This window comes from Saimiri boliviensis, chromosome 2, assembly GCF_048565385.1.
Source record: "Saimiri boliviensis isolate mSaiBol1 chromosome 2, mSaiBol1.pri, whole genome shotgun sequence".
Taxonomy (NCBI): Eukaryota; Metazoa; Chordata; class Mammalia; order Primates; family Cebidae; genus Saimiri; species Saimiri boliviensis.
In genome coordinates, this window is record NC_133450.1 from 201,881,390 (window position 1) to 201,908,628 (window position 27,239).

At 37.0% G+C, this 27,239-nt stretch overlaps 2 protein-coding genes across 4 annotated transcripts in view; one reads left to right on the forward strand and one right to left on the reverse strand.

Annotated features, from left to right (window-relative positions):
• The first annotated feature begins 5 nt into the window (after positions 1–5).
• On the forward strand, positions 6–17,731 carry ABITRAM (actin binding transcription modulator). Of its 2 annotated transcripts, XM_003925250.4 has the most exons (6): positions 16–386; positions 1,345–1,396; positions 2,016–2,145; positions 4,909–4,985; positions 5,113–5,182; positions 5,274–7,561. In XM_003925250.4, exons 1-6 carry the CDS (start codon positions 308–310, stop codon positions 5,409–5,411), a joined length of 546 nt encoding a protein of 181 aa, XP_003925299.1. In that variant the 5' UTR covers positions 16–307; the 3' UTR covers positions 5,412–7,561. The 2 variants fall into 2 exon arrangements, with proteins under 2 accessions (XP_074251237.1, XP_003925299.1); XM_074395136.1 differs by lacking the exons at positions 4,909–4,985; positions 5,113–5,182; positions 5,274–7,561 and adding an exon at positions 17,525–17,731 and having other exon boundaries at positions 6–386.
• The window catches only part of CTNNAL1 (catenin alpha like 1), a 72,205-nt gene continuing 53,224 nt past the window's right edge, over positions 8,259–27,239 (reverse strand). The window contains exons 12-19 of one of the 2 annotated variants that reach the window (XM_039474649.2): positions 24,285–24,322; positions 19,131–19,181; positions 18,896–19,050; positions 13,306–13,354; positions 9,644–9,700; positions 9,386–9,499; positions 8,661–8,744; positions 8,259–8,558 (exon numbers count right to left, since the gene is read on the reverse strand). In XM_039474649.2, coding sequence (XP_039330583.1) covers positions 8,544–8,558; positions 8,661–8,744; positions 9,386–9,499; positions 9,644–9,700; positions 13,306–13,354; positions 18,896–19,050; positions 19,131–19,181; positions 24,285–24,322 — 563 coding nt within the window. In that variant the 3' untranslated portion in view covers positions 8,259–8,543. The remainder of the gene's footprint in view (positions 8,559–8,660; positions 8,745–9,385; positions 9,500–9,643; positions 9,701–13,305; positions 13,355–18,895; positions 19,051–19,130; positions 19,182–24,284; positions 24,323–27,239) is intronic. The other variant, XM_039474648.2, reaches the window with a different exon arrangement.

Genomic DNA, 27,239 nt, shown 5'->3' on the forward strand with positions numbered 1-27,239 from the left:
GGCCGGCTTCCCCGGTCACCTACGGCGGCTGGCCTTCTTTGTAGCCTTGGCACCGTAGAGGTGGAGGAGCTACATTGGTCGCATCCGCTCTCCCTCTGTCCCCTTGCCCACCTGCCCTACTTTTGTATTTGATCTGTTTTGATGTAGGACTTCAAAGCACAGCAATGGGGGGGCGGAGCCTGCGGAGCAGGGAGCAGCGCGCGTGCGCACAACAGACGCCGCGCGCCGGAAGAGCACTTCTAGTCCTGGCTGCGCGGTGAAAGCGCTTGGGTCCGGGAGGGCTGGGGTGGCGGCGCCGGAGGTCGCCATGGCTACCGATTCCGAAGCCGCGGAGCCGGCGGTGCCTTCGCTCGTGGATCGGTACTTCACTCGCTGGTACAAAGCAGGTAAGTGAGGAGTAATGTTGATCTCTGATTGGCTGCATTGGCCTAATGCTGTGGAGGCTACGTTGACAGATCATAAACCACGCGCGCTCTCCCTGGCGCTCCCTCCCCGCGTCAGAAGGAACTGGACTTCTGTGTTCCGTCTAGGCCCAGGAAATGGCATTTTCAAAGACCTGGTGGCCTGAAATACAGCAGGGCACATTCTGGGGCCAGCGATTGCAGTGCGAGCTCTAGGGTGTTGCTCGCGGAAGATGAGTACTCTAAACGGAGGCCCCGGAGGTAGGCAGAGGACTAAGTTACAACAGTCCTTAAGTGCCTGGAGGGATTGAGGGGCAAAATCTACACATTTACTTAAGGAGACCGGTATTGTTCATCTGCCACTTAGAAGCAGGTATTCTTTTTGTGTAAGCAGTACCAGTGGCGGGAGCATCGTTGAGGACTCTCCGCTAACCCCTAGTTTCTTCCTTTCATTCAGTGATAATAGGTATACTCAGTTTAAAAAATACATTGTAGCATATTTTCTGTTGGCCCAAAATAGGGTGGCCAACTGTCCCAGTTCACCCATGACTGAGGGGTTTCCCAGAATGTCGGACATGCTGCACCAACATCAGGACAGTCCTGGAAACCACCACCAAAAAAATATAGTGCTATATCATAAAGAATGGGATGCTAATTGGATTTTCTTAGTAAAAATGCTGTGTGTACTCATTTTGAAGTGAGGGTAAAATAAGATGGAGCAAGGAATTAATTACCTTAACATTGAGTAAATTATTCTGTGTGGGCCAGGGCTCTTTAAATATTTTATAGGAAGCCTTTAAGTATGTCTTTTTGAGTAATGAAGGGATACCAGTGATCAGCACGTAGCATGTATGTGTCATCTTCATTATTAACTATCTCCATGACCCAAAGAAAGTACCACATAGTGGTAGTAAATATTGATTTCAGACTCATTTATTTCTAGATGTCAAAGGAAAATCTTGTGAGGATCACTGTATACTACAGCACTCTAACCGGTAAGCAAATTAGGAATTTTAAATGATCAAAAACTTTTTTCTTCTGGTATTGTAGCCTGCTGTTTTTGCCTGGTATTGTCTTGGATTGAACAAATGTTCACTAAACAAACGTGCATTAATTATCTTCTACTGTGTTGAAATGGTATTATTAAAGGAGTTTGGCAAGAATGAATATTCCAGTGCCTGGCCACTCTCAACAAATAAATTTGATTACTCAAACATCCAAATGGAGGACCACATCATCAGCTGCTACCTAAAGTGGCCAGCCTGTGCCCAACTACTAAACTGTTAGAGCCCACAGAAAGGGCTATGATAGAGAAATATATGGTATCTCGTATACACAGGCATATTCTTTGTCTTCTACCCCAGTGCTACCCTACCTAAAGACCTCTGACACACTTCCCTTTCCTGGGAAAGAAATTCAATCTCGTTTTCTCTTTTATTATTGTATTCTCCATTCTACAGTTATGCTCCAGTAATAACCAGAGAAAAAAGGGGGAAGATGATAGTTTGACTAAACAAATACCAGTTCATATATTCTTATTCAAATAGGATTTATGGGAGGAAAAATTATTATTCCAAGCAATTACACAGGACCATTTTTTTTTTCTCCTTGTAGAATATGTGTCATCACATTGGCAGAATCTCATCCAGTTCTTCAAAGTGGAAAAACAATTAAAAGCATTTCCTATCAGATCAGTACCAACTGTAGCAGACTTCAGAACAAGGTCTCTGGGAAATTTAAGCGGGTATGTTCCTGTAATTCTGTGATTATCTACTTACATCCTCTATATTCATGGTGATGATAGATACAATGAACCTTAGAATCCAGTAGCATATGCTTAGCATACTTCTCTAGCAGTTTGAGGTGCTGATTTTAGGTACACTTTAACCTAAAGAAATTCTCAGACTCCCAAAAATTAGGTATCTCAGGAGGTGTAATATCTGTTATATTACGTTCTGTGCTATTATCCCTATAATGCCCAGGATGGAGGAGGTGGAAGGCAGGCCTTTGAAAGGAGAACTCTAATAGCAATATAACAAGATATTTTATTGCTTCTAGTTGTATTAAATTAGTATCTTGAGTTCTGTAAAATATATGTGACCAACTCTTCTTTACCATATATTTCCATATATAAATTAAACAGAAAAAAATTCCCAAGGGAGTAAGAAGAAAAAAAAAAAGGGGGGGGGCCAGGCACAGTGATTCACACATATAATCCCTGCACTTTGGGAGGCCAAGGTGGGTGGATCATGAGGTCAGGAGTTCAAGACCAGCCTGGCCAACATGGTGAAATCCCATCTCTATAAAAATACAAAAATTAGCCAGGCGTGGTAATGAGTACCTGTAATCCCAGCCACTCAGGAGGCTGAGGCAGGAGAATGGCTTGAACCTAGAAGGTGGAAGTTGCAGTAAGCTGAGATCGTGCCATTGCACTCCAGGCCTGGGCAGCAGAGTGGGATTCTGTCTCCCCCCACAAAACAACAACAACAACAACAACAACAAAAACATGAATACAAGAAAATATATATTTCTCCTTACTATTTTTCCATTTCTAAAGTATTGTCAGTGTAATACACATTTACCCACCCCCTGTACCTGCACACAATACTCAGTTATACAGAATTCTATATCCTCTATAACTCTACACAAGATGGACAGATGGACAGATTATTAAAAGAGTATCACACCAAGGAGAATTTAATGACATATTAAAATGTCTTGACAAACCCACTGGTTGGGAAAGATCCTGTGAATGATTTAAGTCCTTCATTTACTGAGCTTATACTAAGAGTTGATTGCTCTCACTATTCCAGGGGACCCTTACTTAAACCCCCCTTTGTAGGCCTGAAGTCCCCTAATAATGTACCTTACAATTACTGATTTTTCCTCACTTAAGAAACTAGTGGACTTAGAAACGCAGGCATCTTTCTTAAAAGATAAAGTCTACAAGTTACAATAAGTGTAACACTTAAGACTTCTGAAGTTTCTATGATAAATCTCGGTCCATAGTAGTAACACTTAAGGCAGGTATAGTTGCTCATGCCTATAATCCCAGCACTTTGGGAAGCCGAGGCGGGAGGATCACTTGAGGCCAGGAATTTGAGACAAACCTAGGCAACATAACAAGACCTCATTTCTATCAAGAAAACAATTTTTTTTAACTTAGCTGGACCTGGTGGCATGCACCTATAGTTCCAGTTACCCAGGAGGCTGAGGTGGGAGGATTGCTTAAGCACAGGAGTCAAGGCTGCAGTGAGCCATGATGGTACCACTGCACTCCAGCCTGGATGACAGAACAAGACCCTGTCTCAAAAAAAAAAAAAAAGTAACACTATTGTTACAAGTGAACAGAGAGGAACCTGCATATTCAACCCACTACAGATAAGTTTTCACTGGATCTCAGAACTGCCAGTCATTCTCCCAAAGGAGGTGATAAAAAGGCATCCAAACACTTCTGCTCTTTTGGCACAGACCTAGCTCTTTTGTGTCTGCTCTTTTGACACAAGCCATCCCCTTCCTTCCAGAAGCAGACAGTCACAATGACTCTAGTATTTTGAAATGAAGAATGCATGTCCAGAGGAGTGAAGCTAATGTAGTAATATCTGAATCCCATCTAAAAATGCTTGGAGTGGTTAAATAAAAGGGTCATAAAGAAGAGCATCTTAACCTCAAATGCCTATGTCCACTACAGGAAAAATTCCTGAGGAAAAAGAGGGCAACACATGAAACATGCCTGCACTGGTTTTCATGAGCCTCCCTGTAGATACTTGTCAGAGCCTCGCCAGGTATATCCATGTATTGGAGTACATGAAACAATAACCATCCTATAACATTCAAACACATATACACCAAAATGTAGTATTGACTAATGGGTAAATTATTTTGCTACTTAAAACTTTATTTTCCACATTTCCTCAATTGCATGCTTTGTTTTTGTTTTTCTTAATTAGAAAAATATCCCTTACTAACATACTAGGGATTTAAAAAGAGAGAGGAGGACAAAAAAAATAAAAATATCCCTTCTTCAAAAAAACCTTAGTAATTGATCCTGGTAAATAAGTTCCTTTAGTTATTAAGTTCTAATATTAAAATGAGGTAGGAATCTTAATAAAACTAACGTTATACAATATTGCTGTCATACTCTGTCATGTTGAATTTTATATGATTTCTTGTTGATGGATTTTCCCACACTTTTGATATCCTTATACCTGGTTATATGTAACCTTCTCATTTGCAGTTGATAAAATATATTGTTAGTCTGTAACTAAATTCCCATATATCATGTGTCTTAGCTTTTTATCCCTAGAGCCTAGGATGGCATGTGGCACATAGTAGGTACTTACATTCATATATGTTTTGAAGTTAATAAAGGGATTTTATATACTTAAGTCATTTTGATTTAAAACACCAGTTCCAGGAATACATCCTGTTATACACCTAAGGGCTACTTCTCAAAGGAAAGTGGAAATGTCCATCAATTGATTACTTCTTCTCTCTCATTACACAGGGGGCACAGTTTCTAACAGAACTTGCACCTCTCTGTAAGATTTACTGCTCAGATGGTGAAGAATATACTGTATCTAGGTGAGTAACTTTTTAGCCACTATTTAGGAGACCAAAGGGAGGCAATATTTTTTTCTTTAAAAGAATTCCTTTTTTTTTTTTTTTTTTTTTTTTACTAACATGTTGAAATCTTAAATTTTTTTAATAGTTGTGTTAGAGGACGTTTGATGGAAGTGAATGAAAACATTCTCCATAAGCCATCTATTCTTCAAGAAAAGGTAAAAGAGAGAAAAAGTATGATTTGTCCACGTACCTTTCATTGGATTTTTTTTCATCATTTGACAGTACTAAATGTTCTTTCCTTTCCAGCCATCTACCGAAGGCTACATTGCAGTTGTGTTACCGAAATTTGAAGAAAGTAAAAGTATAACAGAAGGGTTACTGACACAAAAACAATATGAAGAAGTCATGGTGAAACGCATTAATGCCACAACAGCTACGTCATGAGGATTGACATGGAGCAAAAAGCAAGGCGGGATTCTTGTTACCTGGCCTAAACCATCTGTGCACTAAAGGAAAAGAAGCAGTATATGCAAAGCATGCCTAACCGCCAGCCGTATGCAGGGGAGGCCTAGTGCTTCACTTAACTTCATTTTCTCTCTCTGTCTTGCATAATGAGCCTTGATTCCCATTTGCCTTCAGCCTGCCAGATCTGGCTGCCTGTGTACTCATGCTGTTCTCTTGCATCTAACAACTGGCATGCAAGGGTTTTTTTCTGATTAAAAACAAACAAACAAAGCTCTTTGAAGAAAATTTAGAAAATACAGAGAAGTTTTAAGTAGCCAAGTAAAAATAATTTACCCATCATCCCATAATCCCAAAGTAAATACATCTGACCCTTGAACAACATGGGATTGAACTGCAAGGGTCCACTTTTACATGGATTGTTTTTAACTATAAACGAATCAAAAATATATCGTTAACAAACAAGAAACTCTCTTACAGAGCAGCTTCATATACTCAGGTTCTGAAGGGCCAACTGCAGGACTTGAGTTATGTGCAGATTTGGGTATATGTGGAAGGTCCTGGAACCAATCCCCTATGTAAACCAAGGGATAACTATACTGCATTTTAACTTACTTCTGTTTGAACATTATGATAGAGTTATTGCTTTTGCCTCACTTGCCTATCAGTTTGAAGTTTAAAAAAACCTAATCCACCCTTCTTACCCAATCTGCTATAATGTGTCTACCAAAAAGCCTAGTCCTAGCCCATCTGCCTCAGCTCTTCTCCCTTTTAGGTTATAGGGAAGAGACTGGAGTGTAGAGTATATTATATCTTCTGTCCCCCTTATGCCAGCAAGATGGCCTTCGCCTCTGAAACAAAGTAAAACTGTAACACTATGACTTCTTAAATGAAGGATATGTGAAGAGGCTATGAAAAATACAAAGGCTTTTCTAGGAAATGTGTTATAATATAGTGGAAAGCTAATTCTTGAAATATGCACAACGTAGTCACTCAGTCTCAATACTCTACCAGCTAAGAAGTTACTGAGAATATGTCATTCAAAGGCATAGAAGCATAGAAGGCTCTGAGTGGAACAAATGCTTTCACATCATTTAAGCTAAAAAAAAAAAAAACTATGAATTTATAGTTTAAGGTTGATTTACACTGAATTTCAAATAAAAGGACTATAAAACCTATTTTTCTGTAAGGGCTGTAACATATTTCAATATCCCTGTTTTTTTAGTAAAATACATTTTTATATAGAAGAAATCATTTGATGTATAAATTCCATTGGTTATCTATCCTCTTATGCTGTTGAAGTCATAAATTACCCCTTCTCAACCCCCACTTGCTCTTTCATTAGAGAATATTGTTTTTTCAGGTGTGCAAAAAATTCTCTAATGAAAGTGCAAATGGGGGTTGGGATTTTTAAGTATGATTTTGTAAATGAAACTTAAAGATCATTTTGGTTCATAGGAAAAAACTTATAATCTGAGTGCCAGCATGACTAGCCCCCTAAATATACCCATCAGACACGATACATGTAGTAAGTGGAAAAACACCTCCATGATGGTGCTATTAGCTGAAAATATAAACACAAACAGCAGATCCTCACTTTAAGTAGCACAAAGACACTAAACATAGTAAAAGAATTGTGTATAATATTTCACATCATTCTCTAAATTTATGTTATAATTTAAAAGAATACTTTGGTTTCAGAGAATAAAAAATTGTTCTTAATGATTTTGAACTATGTAAGGAAGGATTTTACAAAGGTTATTAACAAAGCTGAGTGTATCACATTTTCTCCGAAAGGACTACAGTGAAAATTTTCTTCAATAAAATATTGACTAGCTATGGTCAATTGGCAGTACTGTGGTTCTTCCGTATGGATCTTTTGTGAATACTGATTGTGGTGGCTGACTCAGATAAAGATAATCAGATAAGCTTATATTATCTACTGCCATTTGGCAACTGATGTGCCCTGTTAAGATTTCCAAATGAATGTCAAAGCATTAGGATACAAGCACTATGACTGGAGTCCAACACAAAGTGGCCATACTTTATCATGAGGAGATCTATAAACCAGATCCTCAATCATAACCCCACCCACAAAAGCAAGAAAAGTTTCAAACTCCTCAATTAAAAAGACTAAAGAAAGATGTTTTTTGTTTTATGGTGAACCATATATATATATATATATATATATATTCAGAATAATCACTTTATATATATATATATATATATATATATATAAAGTGATTATTCTGAATTTAAATAGCTTCTTGGTTTCCTTATTCTGTCTTTATCTTCCATTCCATTAATCAATACTGAGAAAGTTCAAAATATTTTTTAAATCTATAAGATAGGCTTAGAATTCTAGCTAACATTCAGGGCAGGCTGGCCAGCTATGCTAGAACTAGAACCAAAAACACATCTCATATCCTCCAGGAGTTGTTCCAAGATTCTGTGGGGTTCCATTACCTTGCTTTTGGGAGTAGGCAAGAGATATAGCACAGCAGACCCACCCCTGCTGTATAAAATGCTTATTAGGGAAAAAAGTTTGCTGCTTGCATGGATGATCTGGGACAGGGTCATCAGAAAACAGGGATTGAAGAAGAGTCCACGGGTTTAAGGAGAACCCTGCGTTCACCCAGACTATGTATGTTTCCTGCTGAAATTAGTGTTCCAGATGATAAAGAAAGAAAGAAAACAGTTAGGGTAAAATATGCCAAAGGTGAGCACATATTCAAAATACCATCTTTGGATTAAATTGTCATTGAGACAGTTGGTATATTTGGTTTGACTTTTAAAGAACACTAGTGCAATTTTAAAATCACACTACAATTAGAATCTAGCAATTACCATGGCATTTATTAGTTGTCAAAAAGCTTCACAATCAGTTTCATGATCAGAAAATAAAGCAAAATTTCATTACTGTTTTCTTTATAAAACTGATGAATTTCTGAAAAGATAAAGGATCATTTGCTTTTTAAAAATGTCAGCTTCACCACATGATGTTCCAGAGATCTGACCCTAAAAGCTTCTCAAGTTTTACCATCCATGGTGTCCTTATTTGTAACTGAGACCCATCTGTTATTTTCCGTCTGAAGCTGGAAAGAGTTAAGACAATTAGTTTGTTTCACTCTGAAAAAAAAAAATGACAAAATTAAGCAGTAACTATTTTCTATTGCATTTTCCCTTAAACCAATTTTTAAAGTATGAGTCTAAATAGAAAAACTACCTCACCTTCTTCAGCAGTTTATAACAAAGTGAAAGAAGTTGAACTAAGAGAGCCATCATGGATCTTGTCTTTGTAATACACTTGTCAACCTACAGTGACAAAAAGCATGCACATGATATTCTAACAGTAGTACTTTAAAAACTTTATCATTTATTTAGTTTTAACATAATAAAATTTTCTCCATATGGAAATCTAAAGGATCTTGAAAGGTATATGGATTTAGGCACATGAGCTGACTTAAAGCCCCAGGACACAGGTACAGGGGTCACTATCTCATGGAACCCCAGCAGAAAGAGTGGGTGGAAAATCAATCATTCTACTGCAGGCTGTTTATGGACTTCTCAAAACATCCCAAATAGTGGAATTAAATCCCATCCTTTGCAATCCCCTGCACTCTGCTTTGTGGGCACAAGCCCATATTCTCTCAGACAAATTATAGGAGACCAGACTCTTGAGGCACCTGTGTCCTAGTTAGACAGGTAATGACTTCAGAATTGTATAGTAGCTGCTCAGTGCTATGGAATTAATCATGTCAAAAAACTATTTGGTGAATCTGCTACTCCCTGGGGTCAGTTACAATGGTAGATAATAAATGATTCTTGTAGACAAGGCATGAAAAAAGGAAATAAATTGCCCTTCTGTGGGTATTAACGCTTTATTTGAAGAAAGAGGGGCTTTCACTAACCTGATAAAGATAGATGTGTGAAAGTTTAACTTCAAAATACTTTACCTTTAGAAATACTTTATTCTGCAAAGAAGACTTAGTTATTGTCTGGAGCTGGTGGCATAGAGGAATTAGCTTGTTTATTTCCAGGAGAAGCATAAGCTTGTCATCGTCTTTCAGCTGAAATGTAATTTAGCAAGTTATAACAGCCCACAACAAAACTCCATCTTTAATACCTTAAATACCTTTATACCTTGATATTATACCTCCAAAGTGGGTATACATGATACCACCACCAGCACCAGACAGGTGGACATATGTTACCTGTTTTGAAAAAGCTTGTACACTGGAGGTAAGCTTTAAACCCTCTGCAGCAAAAACCTGGTAGAAAGAGAAAACAACCTATTTTAGACTGATTTTTATGGATAGTTGGTAAGAAATACACTAATAATTTTTACATAGAATTTTAAAAATAAAGCCTAGCCATAAAAAGTCTGTCATGGAACTCCTTAACTTTTCACTGTACCAGGAATACACAAGGGTTTAAATGTTTCAGAAGGAGTTTTCACAGACCAGATGCAGAATCCATCCCTGGAGAGGCTTCTCTACACCAGACTTCCAATTATTCTGGAGGGTCACAAAGACCTGATATTCAGCCACACAAATTATGTCTAGATTACTCGAGGGACCTAGAGCTCATCTCAAATATGCCCAATTATAAAAGGATGATGAGTTTTGGAACATGAGGTCAAAAGGGTTAGGACTTTCCCACTTCCATCTAGGTAAGACAAAATTTGTCACCCATACATATTCCATAACCAGATATTTGAGAGAACCAATCCAGGTTTGTTGCTGTTTTTTCAGATTAATTTTCACTAGTCACCATGTACCATGAATTCTATAATTTAGTGAGATGAACAGGATGATGGAGAAGAACAGTGAAAAATAAGGTTGGCTAAGTAAGATAGAAGTATTTAGGATATGATGTTAAAATGGTTTGCAGAATATTTTAGAGTGAGATACCAAGGGAGTAAAGGGAGGAAGACTTAGCTTTAGGTGGCAGTAGTAATAATGAAGAGCACAGGAAAAAACTGAGAGTGATTTGTGAATAAAAATAATAGGTCTTTATAATAAAGAATACTAAGAAGGAAGAGGCAATAATTCCAGGGTTAATTTTTACCCTCTATTCAAAAGGCTTAACACTTTGCCATCATTGGATAAAGTCATACTTTGTAACCTTCCCTTTAAAAGGGAAACCAGTAAGCTTTACATCTAGATTCCAACCAAACTAAATGATTCACTTCCCCATGTGTTCCTTATCACTTCATGTTACCACTTTCTATTCTGCAAATTTTCTCTTTCCTTCTAGCCTATACACCCCTTGGGGACAAAATCCATGTCTGTCTCATAGAGTATGATGGTTTTAAAACTACCTTAAAGCTGATAACTACCAAGTCTCTGTCTCCACTCCTGAACTATCCTGACATCAGTCTCATATAATCATCCCTCAGGATCCATGGGAGATTGGTTTGAAGATCTCTCCAAGGATACCAAAATCTGTAGATGCTTAAGTCTCTTACATAAAACAGTGTAGTATTTGCATATAACCTACACTCATCATCCCATATACTTTAAATCATCTCATCTCTATACCTAAGTTAATGTAAACGCTAAGTAAATTGTAGTTATACTGTATTATTTTTCCCCCCTTGGAACTCTAACCTGTTAAAATGTATTTTTTTTCTTTCTTTTTTTTTTTTTTTTTTACTGTTGTTATGTTTTATTGGTTTTCTTCCTCTTTCCTTTTTTTTTTTTTTTGAGACAAGGTCTCACTCTGTTGCTCAGAGTGGAGTGGAGTGAAGTATTGTGATCACAGTTCACTACAACCTTGGCCTCCCAGGCTCAAGAGATCCTCCTGCCTCAGCCTCCCGAGTAGCTAGAACTATAGTGTGTGCCACCATGCCCTATTAGGTTTTTTTTTTATTTTTATTTTTTGTAGAGATAAGGTCTCACTATGTTGCCCAGGTTGGTCTCAAAATCCTGGACTCAAGTGATCCTCCCAGTTTGGTCTCCCAAGGAGACAGCCATTGCACCCAGCCTGTTTTACACTTTTTTGAATATTTTCAATCCGTAGTTGGTTGACTCTGCAGATGCAAAACCTGCAGATGGGTGGGTGGGGCGGGGCAAGTGTATATTCTACCTGACCTTTGTACTCAACCTGTGCAAAACAAGATGCTCCATTTCCATCCTCTAAATCTGGTGTTCTCGCTGAGTGTTCCCTGTCTCAGTAAATAGCACTACCACTTACTCTGCTGCTCAAGCCAAAAACCTTACTTAAAACATAATTGGATCATACTTCTCAAAACCCTGAATGGGTTTACAGTCATCCTTGGCAGGGAAAAAAAGTCAAAGTTCTCCCCATGGCCTACAGAAGCATCATATTTTACCACTTTCCTTCTGGCTCACTTCACTCCCATCTATAACTGCCTCCTGACTCTTCTGATATACCCAGTCCTACCCCTGCATCTCAGGGCTTTGCACTTGTTTTGGCCATCTAAAATCCTCTCCCTCATTTATCCATCCAACTCTCTCACTTCATTACTGTCTGTACACAAACATTACCTCCTTAGAGAAGTCTTTTCTGATCACCCCTCTATTACCTCTGTATTCTAGTCCTACATGATTTTATCTCCAAGTATTTACATATGTGCATGGAATACTTAGATTTTTATTGTCTATATTCTGCTGCTACATCATAAGTTCTGTAGGGGCAGGAGCTTGCTTTGTTCACTTTTCTCCACAGGGCTATTTCCCCCCAGGTCTGGCATATACCACAAGTTCCATAAATACTTGTTGAATGAAGTATGCCATTTCATGTTAATCACAGTTTGGAGACAATTCAATAGACATTGGTTTAATGACTAAGCTCACATAGGAAGAAGGTAAGTAGTAGATCTTTTGTAGTAAAACACCCCTACAGGGTGGTATAACAGAAAGGACTTGGGCCAAACTGAAAAAAAAAAAAAAATCTAGAATTTATTTCAACCATCTTAAGGGAAATAGCTCATTTATAGTCTACAGAAAAATCCAGAAGACATGTTTTCTATCATACTTCTGATTATGTTTATAATCATCCTCTTAAGCTGAAATCCCTTTTCTGCAGTTTCAAGTGGATGTGCATGGGAATGCCAAAGAAAACTATGTAAGAGTAATAAAGTGATAGAGATTCCAAACCTTAAATGTAATGGGAATGCCAAAGGAAACTATATGAGTGATCAAGTGAAAGAAATTTCAAATTTACATACAAGAATGCTCTTGGTTGTAGAGAGACAAACAGGCTAACATGGGGATCAGGGAAAACATAAAAGGAATTTTGCAACCCACCTGCCAATCTAAAGCCTCTAACTAGAGGGAGTAGAATTACAGATGGACCTATGTCCTGTTAAGTCCTGTTAAGACACATGGCATAAGAGTGGGTGTTAGCATTACCTGTCTCTCCATTAATGCCCTAAATCATCATGAATACAGAAGGAAAGAAGGAAACTAACATGTACTTAATACCCTCTAATAGTCTTAAGCCTTTTAACAGAGGCTTTCTCATATATTATCTCATGTAATCAATATATTTTATCCAATTCAATAATGAAGAGGCCAAAAGTCTTTCTAGAACTCTGGATTTGTATCTGCTTGCAGGATATTTTCATCCACTTATGTAAACATAAAGCTTATTATTGCATCTATTGACTATCAATAAAGCTCATTCTACTTTATGCTCATAATATTTAAGTTTCCAATGAGATCAGGAAAGTTTTGCAAAATGTCACTGCAAGCCATCTACCTTTCTACTTTTCTACTGTTCTCTGTAGCACACAGGTATGTACAGATGTAAGTATATACACATGGTCTAATAAATCATCTAGAAAACAGTTATTACCCACTTTTAGCCTGAAATTAAAGTACTAGCATACAATGGAAACAAAGCATACCTCTAGTTGATGAATTAAATCCTGGGAAGTTTTCAGTGGCCCCTCACCTCTAAAATAAAATGAATTGTTAAAAAGGTAACAAAAAGTTATTACCTCAAAATTGGTTTCTATAATATTAAAATTTTAGAGCATTTGTGAATTAACAGATCCCAGATTTTGAAGAATAATATGAATAGACTGAAAATATTGTAAGTTTATTCTTAAAGCAATTTTAATATTTAACAATTATTTCTTAGGATAATTTTTGCCCAAGTAAACCTTATATATGTTAATTTCATAATATAAAAAAATTAAACAGACAAGTTATATTTAAGTTCCATTTCTCTTTTTAACCTTTTTCATTTTGCTTCATAAATTAAATCTGTGATATCTGATTGTCTTGACCAAAAGCCTTTGTTACATAATGGAAAAAGGATCAAACCAAAAGTCAGGACATTTCACTTCTAATACTGATTTCAACTCTAGTAGTAACTCAGTTATCTAACCTTGATGAGGCATATCACTTAACTTTCAATTGTAAGTTAATAAAGTAATCATAGTAATATTTGTGCTACCATTTTCATCAGAAGATTGAGGAGCAGCAGATTAAAAATTACCAAGAAGAATTAAGAACTCTAAAAAATGAAAAGTAAATTACAGTAAGAATAACCAGATGCATTATGAACAGCAATGGACTAGGGATAAGTCAGAAGATCTGGAATCTAGTAGCAACCAGTTCTGCCAGTAAAGAGATAGGAGATGTAGTTCTCCTTGAAGAGGTCCTTTACCTCCTTTGTTAGTTGTATTCCTAGGTATTTTATTCTTCTTGTAGCAATTGTGAATGGGAGTTCGCTCTTGATTTGGCTCTCTGTTTGTCAGTTATTGGTGTATAGGAATGCTTGTGATTTCTGCACATTGATTTTGTATCCTGAGACTTTGCTGAAGTTGCTTTTCAGCTCAAGGAAATAAGAGAAGACACAAACAGATGGAAAAACATTCCATGCTCATGGTTAGGAAGAATCAATATTGTAAAAATGGCCACACTACCCAAAGTAATTTATAGATTTAATGCTATCCCCATCCAATTACCAATGACCTTCTTCACAGAACCGGAAAAAAACACTTTAAACTTCATATGGAACCAAAAAAGAGCCCGCATAGCCAAGACAATCCTAAGCAAAACAAACAAAGCTGGCGGCATCACACTGCCAGACTCCAAGCTATACTTCAAGGCAACAGTAATCAAAACAGCATGGTACTGGTATCAAAACAGAGACATAGACCAATGGAACAGAACAGAGGCCTCTGGAGCAACACCACACATCTACAACCATCTAATCTTTGAAAAACCTGACAAAAACAAGCACTGGGGAAAGGATCCCCTGTTTAATAAACGGTGTTGGGAAAATTGGCTAGCAATGTGCAGAAACCAGAAACTGGGCAACTCCAGATGGATTAAGGACTTAAATGTAAGACCTAACACCATAAAAACCCTAGAAGAAAACCTAGTCAAAACCATTAAGGATATAGGCATAGGCAAGGACTTCATGACTAAAACTCCAAAAGTAATGGCAACAAAAGCCAAAATAGACAAATGGGATCTAATTAAACTTCAGAGCTTCTGTACAGCAAAAGAAATAATCATTAGAGTGAACCAGCAACCAACAGAATGGGAAAAAATTTTTGGAATCTACCCATCTGACAAAGGGCTAATATCCAGAATCTACAAAGAACTGAAACAGATTTACAAGAAAAAAAAAGAAACGAACCCATCCAAAAGTGGGCAAAGGATATGAACAGACACTTTTCAAAAGAAGACATATATGAAGCCAACAAACATGAAAAAATGCTCATCATCACTGGTCATTAGAGAAATGCAAATCAAAACCACATTGAGATACCATCTCATGACAGAATGGTGATCATTAAAAAATCGGGAGAACAGATGCTAGAAAGGATGTGGAGAAATAGGATCACTTTTAGACTGTTGGTGGGAGTGTAAATTAGTTCAGCCATTGTGGAAGACAGTGTGGCGATTCCTCAAGGATCTAGAAATAGAAATTCCATTTGACCCAGCAATCCCATTACTGGGTATATACCCAAAGGACTATAAATCATTCTATTATAAAGACACACACACAGGCATGTTCACTGTGGCACTGTTTACAATAGCAAAGACCTGGAACCAACCCAAATGCCCATCAATGATAGACTGAACAAAGAAAATGTGGCACATATACACCATGGAATACTATGCAGCCATAAAAAATGATGAGTTTGTGTCCTTCGTAGGGACATGGATGAAACTTCCACCATCATTCTCAGCAAACTGACACGAGAACTGAAAATCAAACACCGCATGTTCTCACTCATAGGCAGGTATTTAACAATGAGAACACTTGGACACAAACAGGGGAGCATCACACACTGGAGTATGTTGGGGGAGCTATGGGAGGGATAGTGGGATGGAGGGTGGGGGAGGGATTACATGGGGAGAAATGCCAGGGATAGGTGATGGGGGGATGGTGGCAACAAACCACCTTGCCATGAATGTATCTATGCAACAATCTTGCATGATCTGCACATGTACCCCAGAATCTAAAGTACAATTAAAAAAAAAAGAGAGAGAGATAGGATATGTGACCATATCATTCCTGTTCTCTGACAAACTATTGTGAAGGTCAAATGAAATTATGAAGCAAAAACCACATTAAAACTGTAAGGTAGTAGTAAAATTGAAATTTTAAAAAACTATATGGCACTAGAAAATTTAAATATATGAATTATTAAGAAATATGAATGATTACATGTAACTCATTAGGAAATCATATAAATTATTAAGATAACCTTAAACAGTACTCTGAGGAGGGGCTATAAATCTGCCTGGAAAAACCACCACAAGGTATTTATCTATTACAGAAAAATCCATTTTCTTTTCTTGAACGTCATCAGTGCTATCCAATAACTACATTCTAGGAAGAAGTCCCATTCCACTGAGCTTCCCCTCACAGTCCAACCCCTCACATTTCCCAGTGTCCACGGGATACACTCTACTGTTCTGACATTGAAACAGAAAATTCTGAGCATGTCATTCTGAAATACTCTGAAATAAGAACTAATTAAGGGGATGCTATAATCTTTTTTTGTAAAAGTTGGCCAGACACAATGGCTCATGTCTGTAATCCCAGGACTTTGGGAGGCGAAGGTGGGCAGATCACTTGAGGTCAGACCATTCTGGCTAACATGACAAAACCCCAACTACACTAAAAATACAAAAATTAGGCCAGACGCGGTGGGTGATGTCTGTAATCCCAGCACTTTGGGAGGCCAAAGCAGGTGGATCACCTGAGGTCAGGAGTTCAAGAACCAGTCTGGCCATCATGGTGAAACCCCATCTCTACTAAAACTACAAAAATTAGCCGGGCATGGTAGGACACACTTGTAATCACAGCTACTTAGAAGGCTGAGGCAGGAGAATCACTTGAACCTGGGAGGCAGAGGTTACGGTGAGCCAAGATCATACCATTGCACTCCAGCCTGGGCGACAGAGCGAGACTCCATTCCGAAAGAACAAAAACCAAACAAACAATCAAACAACAAAAATTAACTGGGTGTCGTGATGTGTGCCTGTAATCTCAGCTACTCGGGAGGCTGAGATATAAGAATTCCTTGAACTTGGGAGGTGGAGGTTGCAGTAAGCTGAGGTCATCCACTGCACTGTAGCCTGGGGTGAAAGAGTGAGACTGTCTCAAAAATAAATAAATAAATAAATAAATAACAAAAGAAGTCTACTGATGAACCCTTTATTTGGGAAGATTTTATATATCAAATTATTTCATTAAGTAATAATATATTCCTCCAAGTCTTACTATCAAAAACATTTTTTTAAAGCATGATTTTCATCACCATGGAAATAACTAGCTAGATTCCCGCCAAAAGCAGAGATTTTTGTTATTTCAGTCAGTCTGTGCAAATTTATTGTGGGCAAACACAGGAGTTCCATTTTGCATTCTTTTGGAGGCCTGGGTCATCAGATTTTAAAAAGGTATGAACTTAAAAAGGTCAAATTCATGTTGGGACTCAATCACAGGAGAAGCTTGCTATCAACAGTTAAGAACAATGGAAGGAAACCACTGAAGGAATGATCTCCAATGATGGAAAATATAGCAAGCTACTGACAAATGAGAGTTAAACAGCAGCAAAATCTCTAACTCCTATCATTTCTGCCTTCTCCTTCCAGAGAATTCTCTCTCTAGAAAAGGTAGAAGAAATCATCAAGAGGAAAATGACGCCTCCTAGCTTGGGACTGTGTCTTCTCCACTCCTAATCCTTCTATGGGAAGGAACCTTCACCAGCACAGCATCACTCACTTTTCTCTGCTGCCTCACCTGTCCCATCCCATACAAGGGCAAATGCTCATCTTTTCAGTCTTTCTGGTGACTTTGCAAAAAATAAATTGAACACATTAACCTTTTCTTTTCTCCTTTTTCTCTTGGAAGTGAAGCTGCCTTTGAGAGTTAACTGGTCTTCCACATGTTTTATAGAGATACATTGTGTCCCTAGGAGGTAAGACTTTGTAATTCTAGGGATCATTTTTCAAAACTTTATTGCTTATTGATAAAACTATATTCTTCAAGATCAGCTTTATCCATATAAATGTTACCAGCTCCTATCTACCTATTCTTTTGCTTATTTTTCATTTTGTTCAAAACTTGAGTGGGAAAAGGGGGTGCTATTTATTGAGTCCCAAAGCCCATACAGTTGTAAAGATCCTTCAGTACTTTAATTGAGCTTCAGTTTCTAGAATACTGAAACAACCTGCAGGTATGTTCCACTGTGGATAACTTTTCAAAATCAGAATGAGTAGGAGAGGAGTCAGAAAACTGGAGATATCAAGTATTTTCCAGGTTTCCAAAAATGAAAAAGATAGACTTCAGAAACTAAGTGAAAAGCTTGAAGTTATTCCTTGAGAAAATCCTAGAATGTATTATTGAGCAGATAACTGATTTTAACTAAGCAGAATTACTATACCTTATGTATAGATTACTATAATGGAAGACCAAAATATGACTAACATTGACATCAACAAGGCATTTGATCAAGAGTCTTGGAATACGAACAAGACAGAGAATGTAGGTCAGATAACATTAACATTAGGGGAATTCTCTATATAATGAATGCTGACTCACAGAGATTTGGCACACTATTGACATAGGCCTCATAGCTCTACTCTTTGATCTGTGTCTAATCAATCTTCATCTGTATCTAATCAATCACTGTATAAAGGCATGAAAGGCATGTTTTCTTAACATACTGATGCTGGCTGCGAGAGGCATTAATATGCAGGATAATAAAAAACAGGATGTAAAATTATTTCAATTATGGAAAGAGTGGGCAGAAACCTAGCAAAAGATCCCTTCTAAGTTTAAATCCTAATTAAATACATGTGTCTTCTTGTTGCATTCACTTAAGTAAATTGTCATAGTAACTACTTTTAGTCTTTTTACCATATATTTCATACTAACTTTAAACCTATCAATGATTTAACATGGAACTTTTTCTTTACACCAGATATCATTATACTGATTTTAAAAAATACAAATACATTTACCTAGTAAATAAATACAGACAATAGGCCATGCTGGACATGCTCCGTCCATATTGAACAATCTCATTCTCCTGATCTTCCCACTTCTCAATTTCACAGTCAGCGTCAGAGGTGAGCAAACCCAGCTTAAGTCCAAGCTTTGCTATCTTGGCTTGCTCCTACAAAACATATATTTTAATCACAATGACTTTATCACAGTTGCTGTAAAAGGCAGATTCGATGTAGGAATAGGTCTTACCTCAGAGTCAGGCTTGTCTGGCTTTAATGATTTCAGGTTTGCATTATTCTTCTGTGACAATAAAAAGATTAAGATTATCTTAAAAAGCAGTATATTAAAATGTAAGGAAACACAATAGTAATACAAAGCATAACAAAGTATGTATTACAAAAGTTTAAAATATTCAGTATGTAATTACTGAATAATTACATACTGAATATTTTACCAATTGCAAATACTCTACTAGTAGGTGAGTTCAGCTTTGAATAGGTTGTTAGTTTGAAATCTGGAGCCAAAGAAAGCAGGTCAGTGCCCTGCCTGCTCTGTGGCCTCCGTGCTTATAGCTGCTCTCCTCTTTTCACATGGGCTTCCAGGGCTTCAAGACAACTTTTGCAGTATTCCTGGAATCCAATTATTATGTCTCCAAGTCTCCCTGGCCTTTCTGCTCAACATGATTCTTATAATGTTTGAACTATTTGTATGAAATGATATATTAAAATTAGTTGCTATATGTAGTTTTCTGTACATTCCTCATGTTATGACTCCAGAATTCAATTCCTTTTACTAATTTGCTCTTAGAAGGCTAAATTTCAACACTAGTTTAATTGATATCCCAACTGCTAATCCCATATCCCAAGAAGTTGAAAAGAGATTATATGTAGGATTCTGAATTTAATATGTTCAATGGTTCCCTATTTTTGAAAGAGAAAGTTTGTTTTCATGTAAATTATTTGGAACTCAGAATGTATTTCCCCAGAAGGGGAGAAAATATTCCATACTAGTTAGTTACCAGGCTAGTCCACTGGTGCCTGTATACCTGAAGAATAGAGTACCAGGACAAACCACACCACCACCAATAGCAACATTTCTTTGAAAAATATATTCCAAAGTTCTCTGGAGATGATAGCACACAGAGATGATTCCTCCAACTCTGAGATCTGGTGAAAATTCCCACAGTAGGGCAGGAGTTCCAGAATGGCTAGGGTTTGTAGAGAAAAGGGGGCCAACAGATGCAGGGAGCCAACTTTTTAAAATTGAAACATATATTTAAGTCATACATACTCACAAACACATATTGGGTACGGATTCACATACATGCACATGAAGTATAAATTACAATAAAACAAAACACTCATGTGACCATTTGGCTTAAGAAGGAAAATCATCACTAATACCTTAAGGAAAAAGATCTTCCCACACATATATGTTTGTTTCCCTTATTACCATGACTTGCTACTTCTGACTAACTATTCTGTCTCCAGTTTCACCACAGAACAAAATAGCCTCGTGGGGTTTGGATCTGCCCATGGAACATAGCCCTTTTGAGATTTTCTCATGATGTTTACTATTAAAGAAATAGGAAAAGTTGAAGGACAGAAAATAAAGGAACTCTGTTACACACACACACATACACACACACACACACAGAGAGAGAGAGAGAGAGAGAGAGAAAGAGAGAGAGAGAGAGAGAGAGAGAGAATAAACAAATATGACCAATGATCTCTCTGGTTCCTCCCTGAATGGTCACATCATCTTTATCTCCATCCTTGGTCTAGTTGACTATAAAGCAATTGATAAAACATTTAAGAAAGTTAGGACCACCTTCAAACTTTTTACGTTTTATTTCATTTAGAATTTTATACCTTATATTACTCTTTAAATTCAGTTGCATTTTCATTATTTTTATTTTTGCTTTTACTAATGATGACAATTATTAAAGCGTTTAATGATGATGGAAAGGGGACTGATTGCCTGAAAAGGTAAATAAACCATCTTAATAATGTAACCAAGCTTGCCATCTAGTGGACACTGTTTTGGAATGCAGTCAGATGCATTCGTTTCAGTTATGTAAAGCTTAAGACGTCAGTCCCCTAAATATAAATAGCACCAGACTCCAACTTTGCTTCCTAAAAGAGAGAACTATAATTTTCTAGGACTATAATTAGCTATGCTATCCTCAACTAAGAAAATGGTTCATAATTCTGGAATGATTTGTTACTAAAGATAAAAAATACGATTCAGTTGAATAAAATCTTTGCTTCATTCAACCTGTTAAAAGTTTTGTGATGCCTTTTCTAATTCTCAAAAAATTATTTTGTAGTAGCCCTAAGTTATACACTTACAAAAACAGTGAGTTTATCCTTACTTGCTTAAATCCAGTAGGATATTAGCTATAAAACCATCTGTTCAGGTTAAGTTAGCTTAAAATAACAAAAATAGACAAATTGCTATCTGTAATTTCAAACTGTTCTGACAACAGCTTAAGGCACAGAAACTGTTCTTTTTTTTAAGTCACAGAATTAATTTGGAGTGTCATGACTGCTTTTTCACCAGCTACATTCAGTTCCTCATGTTGTATTTCAGTATTAAATTCCAGTCCCTTTCCAAAAAATACACTAATTAAGTTTAGACCATTTTTTGATTTGGAGATTTATCATTTGTTCTTCCCCTATGCCATCGACCATTCCCACTATCATTTCTACAACTCCAGACTCAAGACTTTTATATCTCTTTTCATTGCAAGTCCTCTCCTCTGATAGTCACCATCTGTTCTTCATCACATTGTTACTATTGATAATCATCATTAATTTTTCTTTCTTCTCTATTCATTTTCTTTTTATACAAGTTTAAACCTATACTATCCAATAGAGTAGCCATTAGCCACACAGGGTTATTGAATACTTAAAATGTGGCTAGTCCGGATTGAGATACACCTTAAGGGTAAAATACACAATAAAGTTTGAAGACTTAATATGACAAAATGATTATAAAAAAAATTCCCCTAATTATATGTTGATTACATGCTTAAGTGAAAATATTTGGGATATACTGGATTAAATAAAAGATATTAACTTCACGAGTTTTTTTGTAATATGACTACTACACAATTTTTAATTATATAATATGCCTTGACTTATAGTCATCCCTCAGTATGCTCAAGTCCGTTATATAAAATGGCAGAGTATTTACATATAACCTATACATATCCTTCTATATACATTAAATCATCTCTAGATTACTTATAAAACCTAATACAGCCAAGCACAGTGGCCAAGGCCTATAATCCCAGCACTTCGGGAGGCCGAGGTGGGTGGATCACTTTAGGTCAGCCTGGCCAACATGGCAAAACCCCATCTCTACTAAAAATACAAAAATTAGCTGGGTGTGATGATGAGCACCTATAATCTCAGCTACTTGGGAGGCTAAGGCAGGAGAATCACTTGAACCTGCTGGGAGGAGGTTGCAATAGCTGAGATCATGCCACTGAACTCCAGCCTGGCTGACAGAGACTCCATTTCAAAACAAACAAACAACAACAAAAAAACTAATACAATGTAATTGCTATGTAAATAGTTGTTATACAGTCTATCCTTACTTGCTTAAATCTGGTAGGATATTAGCTATAAAACCATCTGTTAGGGCATAGTATTTGCATATAACCTATACATATCCTCCTATATACATTAAATCATCGCTAGATTACTTTTTATCATTGTACTGTTATTTTGTTTTGTTTTGTTTTTGTTTTTGAGACAGAGTCTCACTCTGTTGTCAAGCTGGAGTGCAGTGGCACAATCCCAGCTAACGGCAACCTCTGCCTCCCGGGTTCAAGCAATTCCCCAGCCTCAGCTTCTCAAATAGCTGGGACTACAGGTGCACACCACCACACCCAGCTCATTTTTGTATTTTTTAGTAGAGACAGGGTTTCACCATGTTGGCCAGGATGGTCTTGATCTCTTGACCTTGTGATCCGCCTGCCTCGGCCTCCCAAAGTGCTGGGATTACAGGCGTGAGCCACTGCACCCAGCCTATGGGAATTCACAGATGTGGAAACCTCAGATACGGAGGGCCAACTGTATATTTCTATTGATCAGTGTTGGGTTAGACTGTAAGCTTCACAGTAGCAGAGGCCAGGCCTGCCTTTTCCATTGACTCAGCAAATTATCAGATTATTTTCTGAGTGTCAAACTTGTGCCAGACAGTCTAGTCAAGGGCAATACCAGACAGTCTAGGCAAGAAGAACAAAATAATTTTTTAAATCCCTACTGTGGAATTTATATTTTAGTGTCTTTTTCATCATTCTTTCATCAGGGCCAAGCATAGTAGGTGATCAAGCATCATGGCCTGGCAAATAGTAGGTGATCAAGTAGTACTTAATGAATAAACAAATGAATATTTTTATCCCTCTTTGACCTATAATTTGACCTGTTATGAATACTGTGGGCCATCAAAGTGCTCCCTTCTTTGTAACTGAGAAACCTGGTATAATTTTATGCCCAGCATAATTCACAAGTCTTTTTTATTTTTCTCATTTGTTGTCATGATTACTTCCTGTTCAGAAGCTACTTCTACATGGGCCATTGTTTTCCTCTACTTCTTAAATTAGAGTTACTAGGACCACCTGGTAGTTCTGGAGGAATAGTCCTTGTTGATAATTGATTTTTTTTTTTTTTACTATCATTTCTACTTTCTATATTCATCTTATTCAAAACTATACATTTCCATAGAATGCTCTCTGTAAATGAATTGCTAAGATCATCAAAATGCCACCTGGGTAATATGACCGATATTAAAATGCTATCAGCCAGGAGATAGCAATTTTCATTCCTGTCAATATTTTTTATTGTTGCATTGTTATAATTTTTCCAAATATTTTTGATCCATAATTTCCAAAATTTTTTAACCCCACAAGGGATCTTGGAATCACTGCTTGGCTAATGTATGACTGTGTATCTCTTTCCCATATACATGACATGTGACATGTTTCCATCTAGGTAGAAAGCATATGAAAGTCCTTAGTTTGCAGACAGTGATACCAAGATGACTTTGCAAATTAGATCCAAGATAGGGAGAACAAAACAACTTCTGACCTCAGATATGGCTTTTTAATAACTTATTTATTTATTTTTATGATGCTATTACTAGGATATGGCTTTTTATTAGTCACAAATTATGTTACCTATTTTCTCAAACCCCCAAACCTAACACAAATATTCAGAGTATGAGCTACACTTAGATTGCTACCCATAATAACAATTCTGAAGTCAACATTAATATCCTATCTTTTTTCTATTATGTCAGTTATTTGTGGTATAGGGAAGTAGCAACAGGCAACAGGAGCATAATTTGAATTCTGAATTATAACATTCTGAAATGAACATAATTCTTACTTACCATTGGCTTTGGAAGTGAAAGGTAGCCATACTTCTCTCCTACAAATAACACATATTACTTAAAATTTTTTTTCTACTACTATATTTTTCTATTATTCACACTTTTAAAGTATTAATTAAACAAACAGGAACGTTAGTACATTAGTTTTATTAATTTAGTCTATTAATTACATAAAATTCAGAAATAAAATTGTAATTTGGCTGATGAACATGAAGACTCTCAACAGCTGCATGTCTAAGGTACTATTCTGGCCAATCTCCACCTCTCCCAACATAAAGGGAGAAAAGCAAATGTCCCACTGACATTTACTGTCACTCACAATCAGCTTCATTCACAGAGTGCTCCTTTTACAGCAGCTGGCCTCTAATGAAACCTGATTCCTCTTTTATTAGTACCAGTATCAGCGCTACTTCCATTTCTGAAAAGTACCAGACCAAATAATTTATAACTAACCTCGTAATGTATTCTCTCAGTCAGGGAAGAAGAAACCCCTCTGTACAAGATAGGAAGATGAAATAAAGCAAATAACAGGAGGTTTCTTTGGCTGTGAACTGACACATGGCATGAAACACAATAATGAGGAAAGGAAGGAGATGGGCAATGCCCACATCATCCCTGCCCCATCTATCATTTTGCAACTTCCAGATCATGTATACAGTCAGGTTACATATAAAAGCTAGGTTATAAAAAAGTACATATAAAAAAGTCAGGTTATAAAAGCTAGTTTGTGGTATCTGGGGTAAACATTCAAGAACTAAACAGTAATTGCGTTTTGAAGAAAAATTCCTTCTTCAAGGAAAACAAGTATATTCAGCTATAATAGATTAGTTTAAATCATATGAAATTGCTGGTATTCAACCATTTTGAAATTTCATATGGTCCAAACTAATAAAAGTAAACATAAGAGCACTAAATCACACCTTTTCTCATAGAATGACTATTACATGAAATGGGCAAACCTGCTAGTCTCACAATGGTTTATACAAATATTTAAAATTTCATCTATAACTGTGCTATTAAATTCTAGCCACATGTGACTACTGAGCACTTACAATGTGGCTAGTCTGTACTGAGGTGTGCTATAAGTGTATAATACATAACACATTTTGAAGATGTAGTACAAAGGGAGGAAGAAAAGATGTAAAATATATTAATAATTATATACTAAAATATTCATTGTATATTTAAATGGTATTTTGGACATTTAGATTAAATAAAAACTATTATTAAAACAAATTTCACATGTTTTTAATTTTTCCTGTGCCTACTAGAATTTTTTTTTTTTTTTTTTTTTTTGAGACAGGGTCTTGCTCTGTCACCCAGGCTGGAGTGTAGTGGTGGAGATCTCAGGCTTACTGCAGGCTCAACCTCCTGGGCTCAGATGATCCTCCCACCTCTGCCTCCTGAGTAGTGGAGACCACAGGCATGTGCCACCAGGTAATTTATTTGTATTGTTTTAGAGATGGGGTCTCACTATGTTGCCCAGACTGGTCTCAAACTCTTTGGGCTCAAGCGACCTTCCTGTGTTGGTCTGCTGAGATTATAGGCATAAGCCACCGTGCCTAGCCTAGAAAATTTTAAATTACATATGTGTCTCACATTTTGTTTCTCTTGGACAGTGCTGATCTACAAGAAGAACTGTTGCTAAGAGTGAGTTAATGGGTACTTGGGAATAGCTTTATGATTCAAATAGTTTCCTTGTAAGGGAATTTTATTAATTAATGGCTCTCTGATCTCAGAATGGTGAGGAAGAAAAACTTAAAAAGGAATAGGCTATTTTCATGCCTTGTCTCCAAGCTCTGATGTAAGAAGTGCCTGATTTAGTTCCAAGATTAACAGAAGATGGTCTTCAGGTCACTCAGATTTTGACACTTCATCTATCTTAATTCAAAGTCTGAATCCTGTCCATAATATGCTTTAAAAGTGGTCTTAGCATATTATAAAAGGAACATTAAACAGAAGTGGGAGGCTGGGTGTAGTGCGGTGGCTCATGCCTGCAATCTTAGCACTTTGGGAGGCTGAGGCAGGTGGATCACCTAAGGTCAGGAGGTCAAGACCAGCCTGGCCAAAATGGTGAAACCTCGTCTCTACTAAAAATACAAAAATTAGCCAGGTGCGGTGGCACATGCCTATAGTCTGTTCTTTTTTCTTTGTTTTGTTTCAGCCTGGCTGACAGAGAAAGACTCTGTCTCAAACAAAATAAAACAAAAAACCAAAGTGGGAAAGTACTAAAAATAAACAAAGAATAAAGAATTTTTAAAGGGGACTATGATTACTTAAATGTAATCAGCTACAGGAGTAGTCTTGTATTATCTAACCTAGTAATCTTCTATAGTGCCTATGGGCCTTCACATTTACTCTTCACAGGTTGGGGGGAAACTAACTGTTTCAATATTTCTTATATCTCTAAGACACCACAGAGTTAAAGAAAGCAGAATGTATAAATAAATGCATTGAGAAATAAATGCAATGAAAAGAAAGTTTCTACATAATCTGGTTTGTTACCATTTTCATCCACCTAGTAGTATTTATCACTTGATACTTCTAATCCCACTGGTCCTCTTACAGATACTTTGTTTTGCTTCCTATTCTCATCCTTCAGTTAGACTCAGGATGATTTATACTAATTTGAGAATAATTGAAAAATTGATCATTTTTTCAGATAGGACTCCTCCGAATACTACACAGGTAAGATTCTTCTTTCCCCGAGTCAGAAGCCAAACAAGTTGACAAGCACAATAAAAAGCAATGTAATACTAACACGAGATCTAAACTATAGTTAATTTTATAGATGTTACTTCCTAATTTTTTTTTCTTCAGACACAGTCTCACTCTGTTGCCCAGGCTGGAGTGCAGTGGTGCAATCTTGGCTCACTGCAACCTCTGCCTCCTGGTTCAGGTGATTCTCGTGACTCAGCCTCCCAAGTAGCTGAGTAGCTGGGACTACAGGTGCAC

Excerpts from the sequence above, each read along its gene's own strand:
- ABITRAM (XM_003925250.4), top strand. The coding sequence starts at position 308 with ATGGCTACCGATTCCGAAGCCGCGGAGCCGGCGGTGCCTTCGCTCGTG. Across the intron at positions 1,397-2,015 it reads ATACTACAGCACTCTAACCG|AATATGTGTCATCACATTGG; the intron begins GTAAGCAAATTA and ends TTCTCCTTGTAG. Across the intron at positions 5,183-5,273 it reads CATCTATTCTTCAAGAAAAG|CCATCTACCGAAGGCTACAT; the intron begins GTAAAAGAGAGA and ends TTTCCTTTCCAG.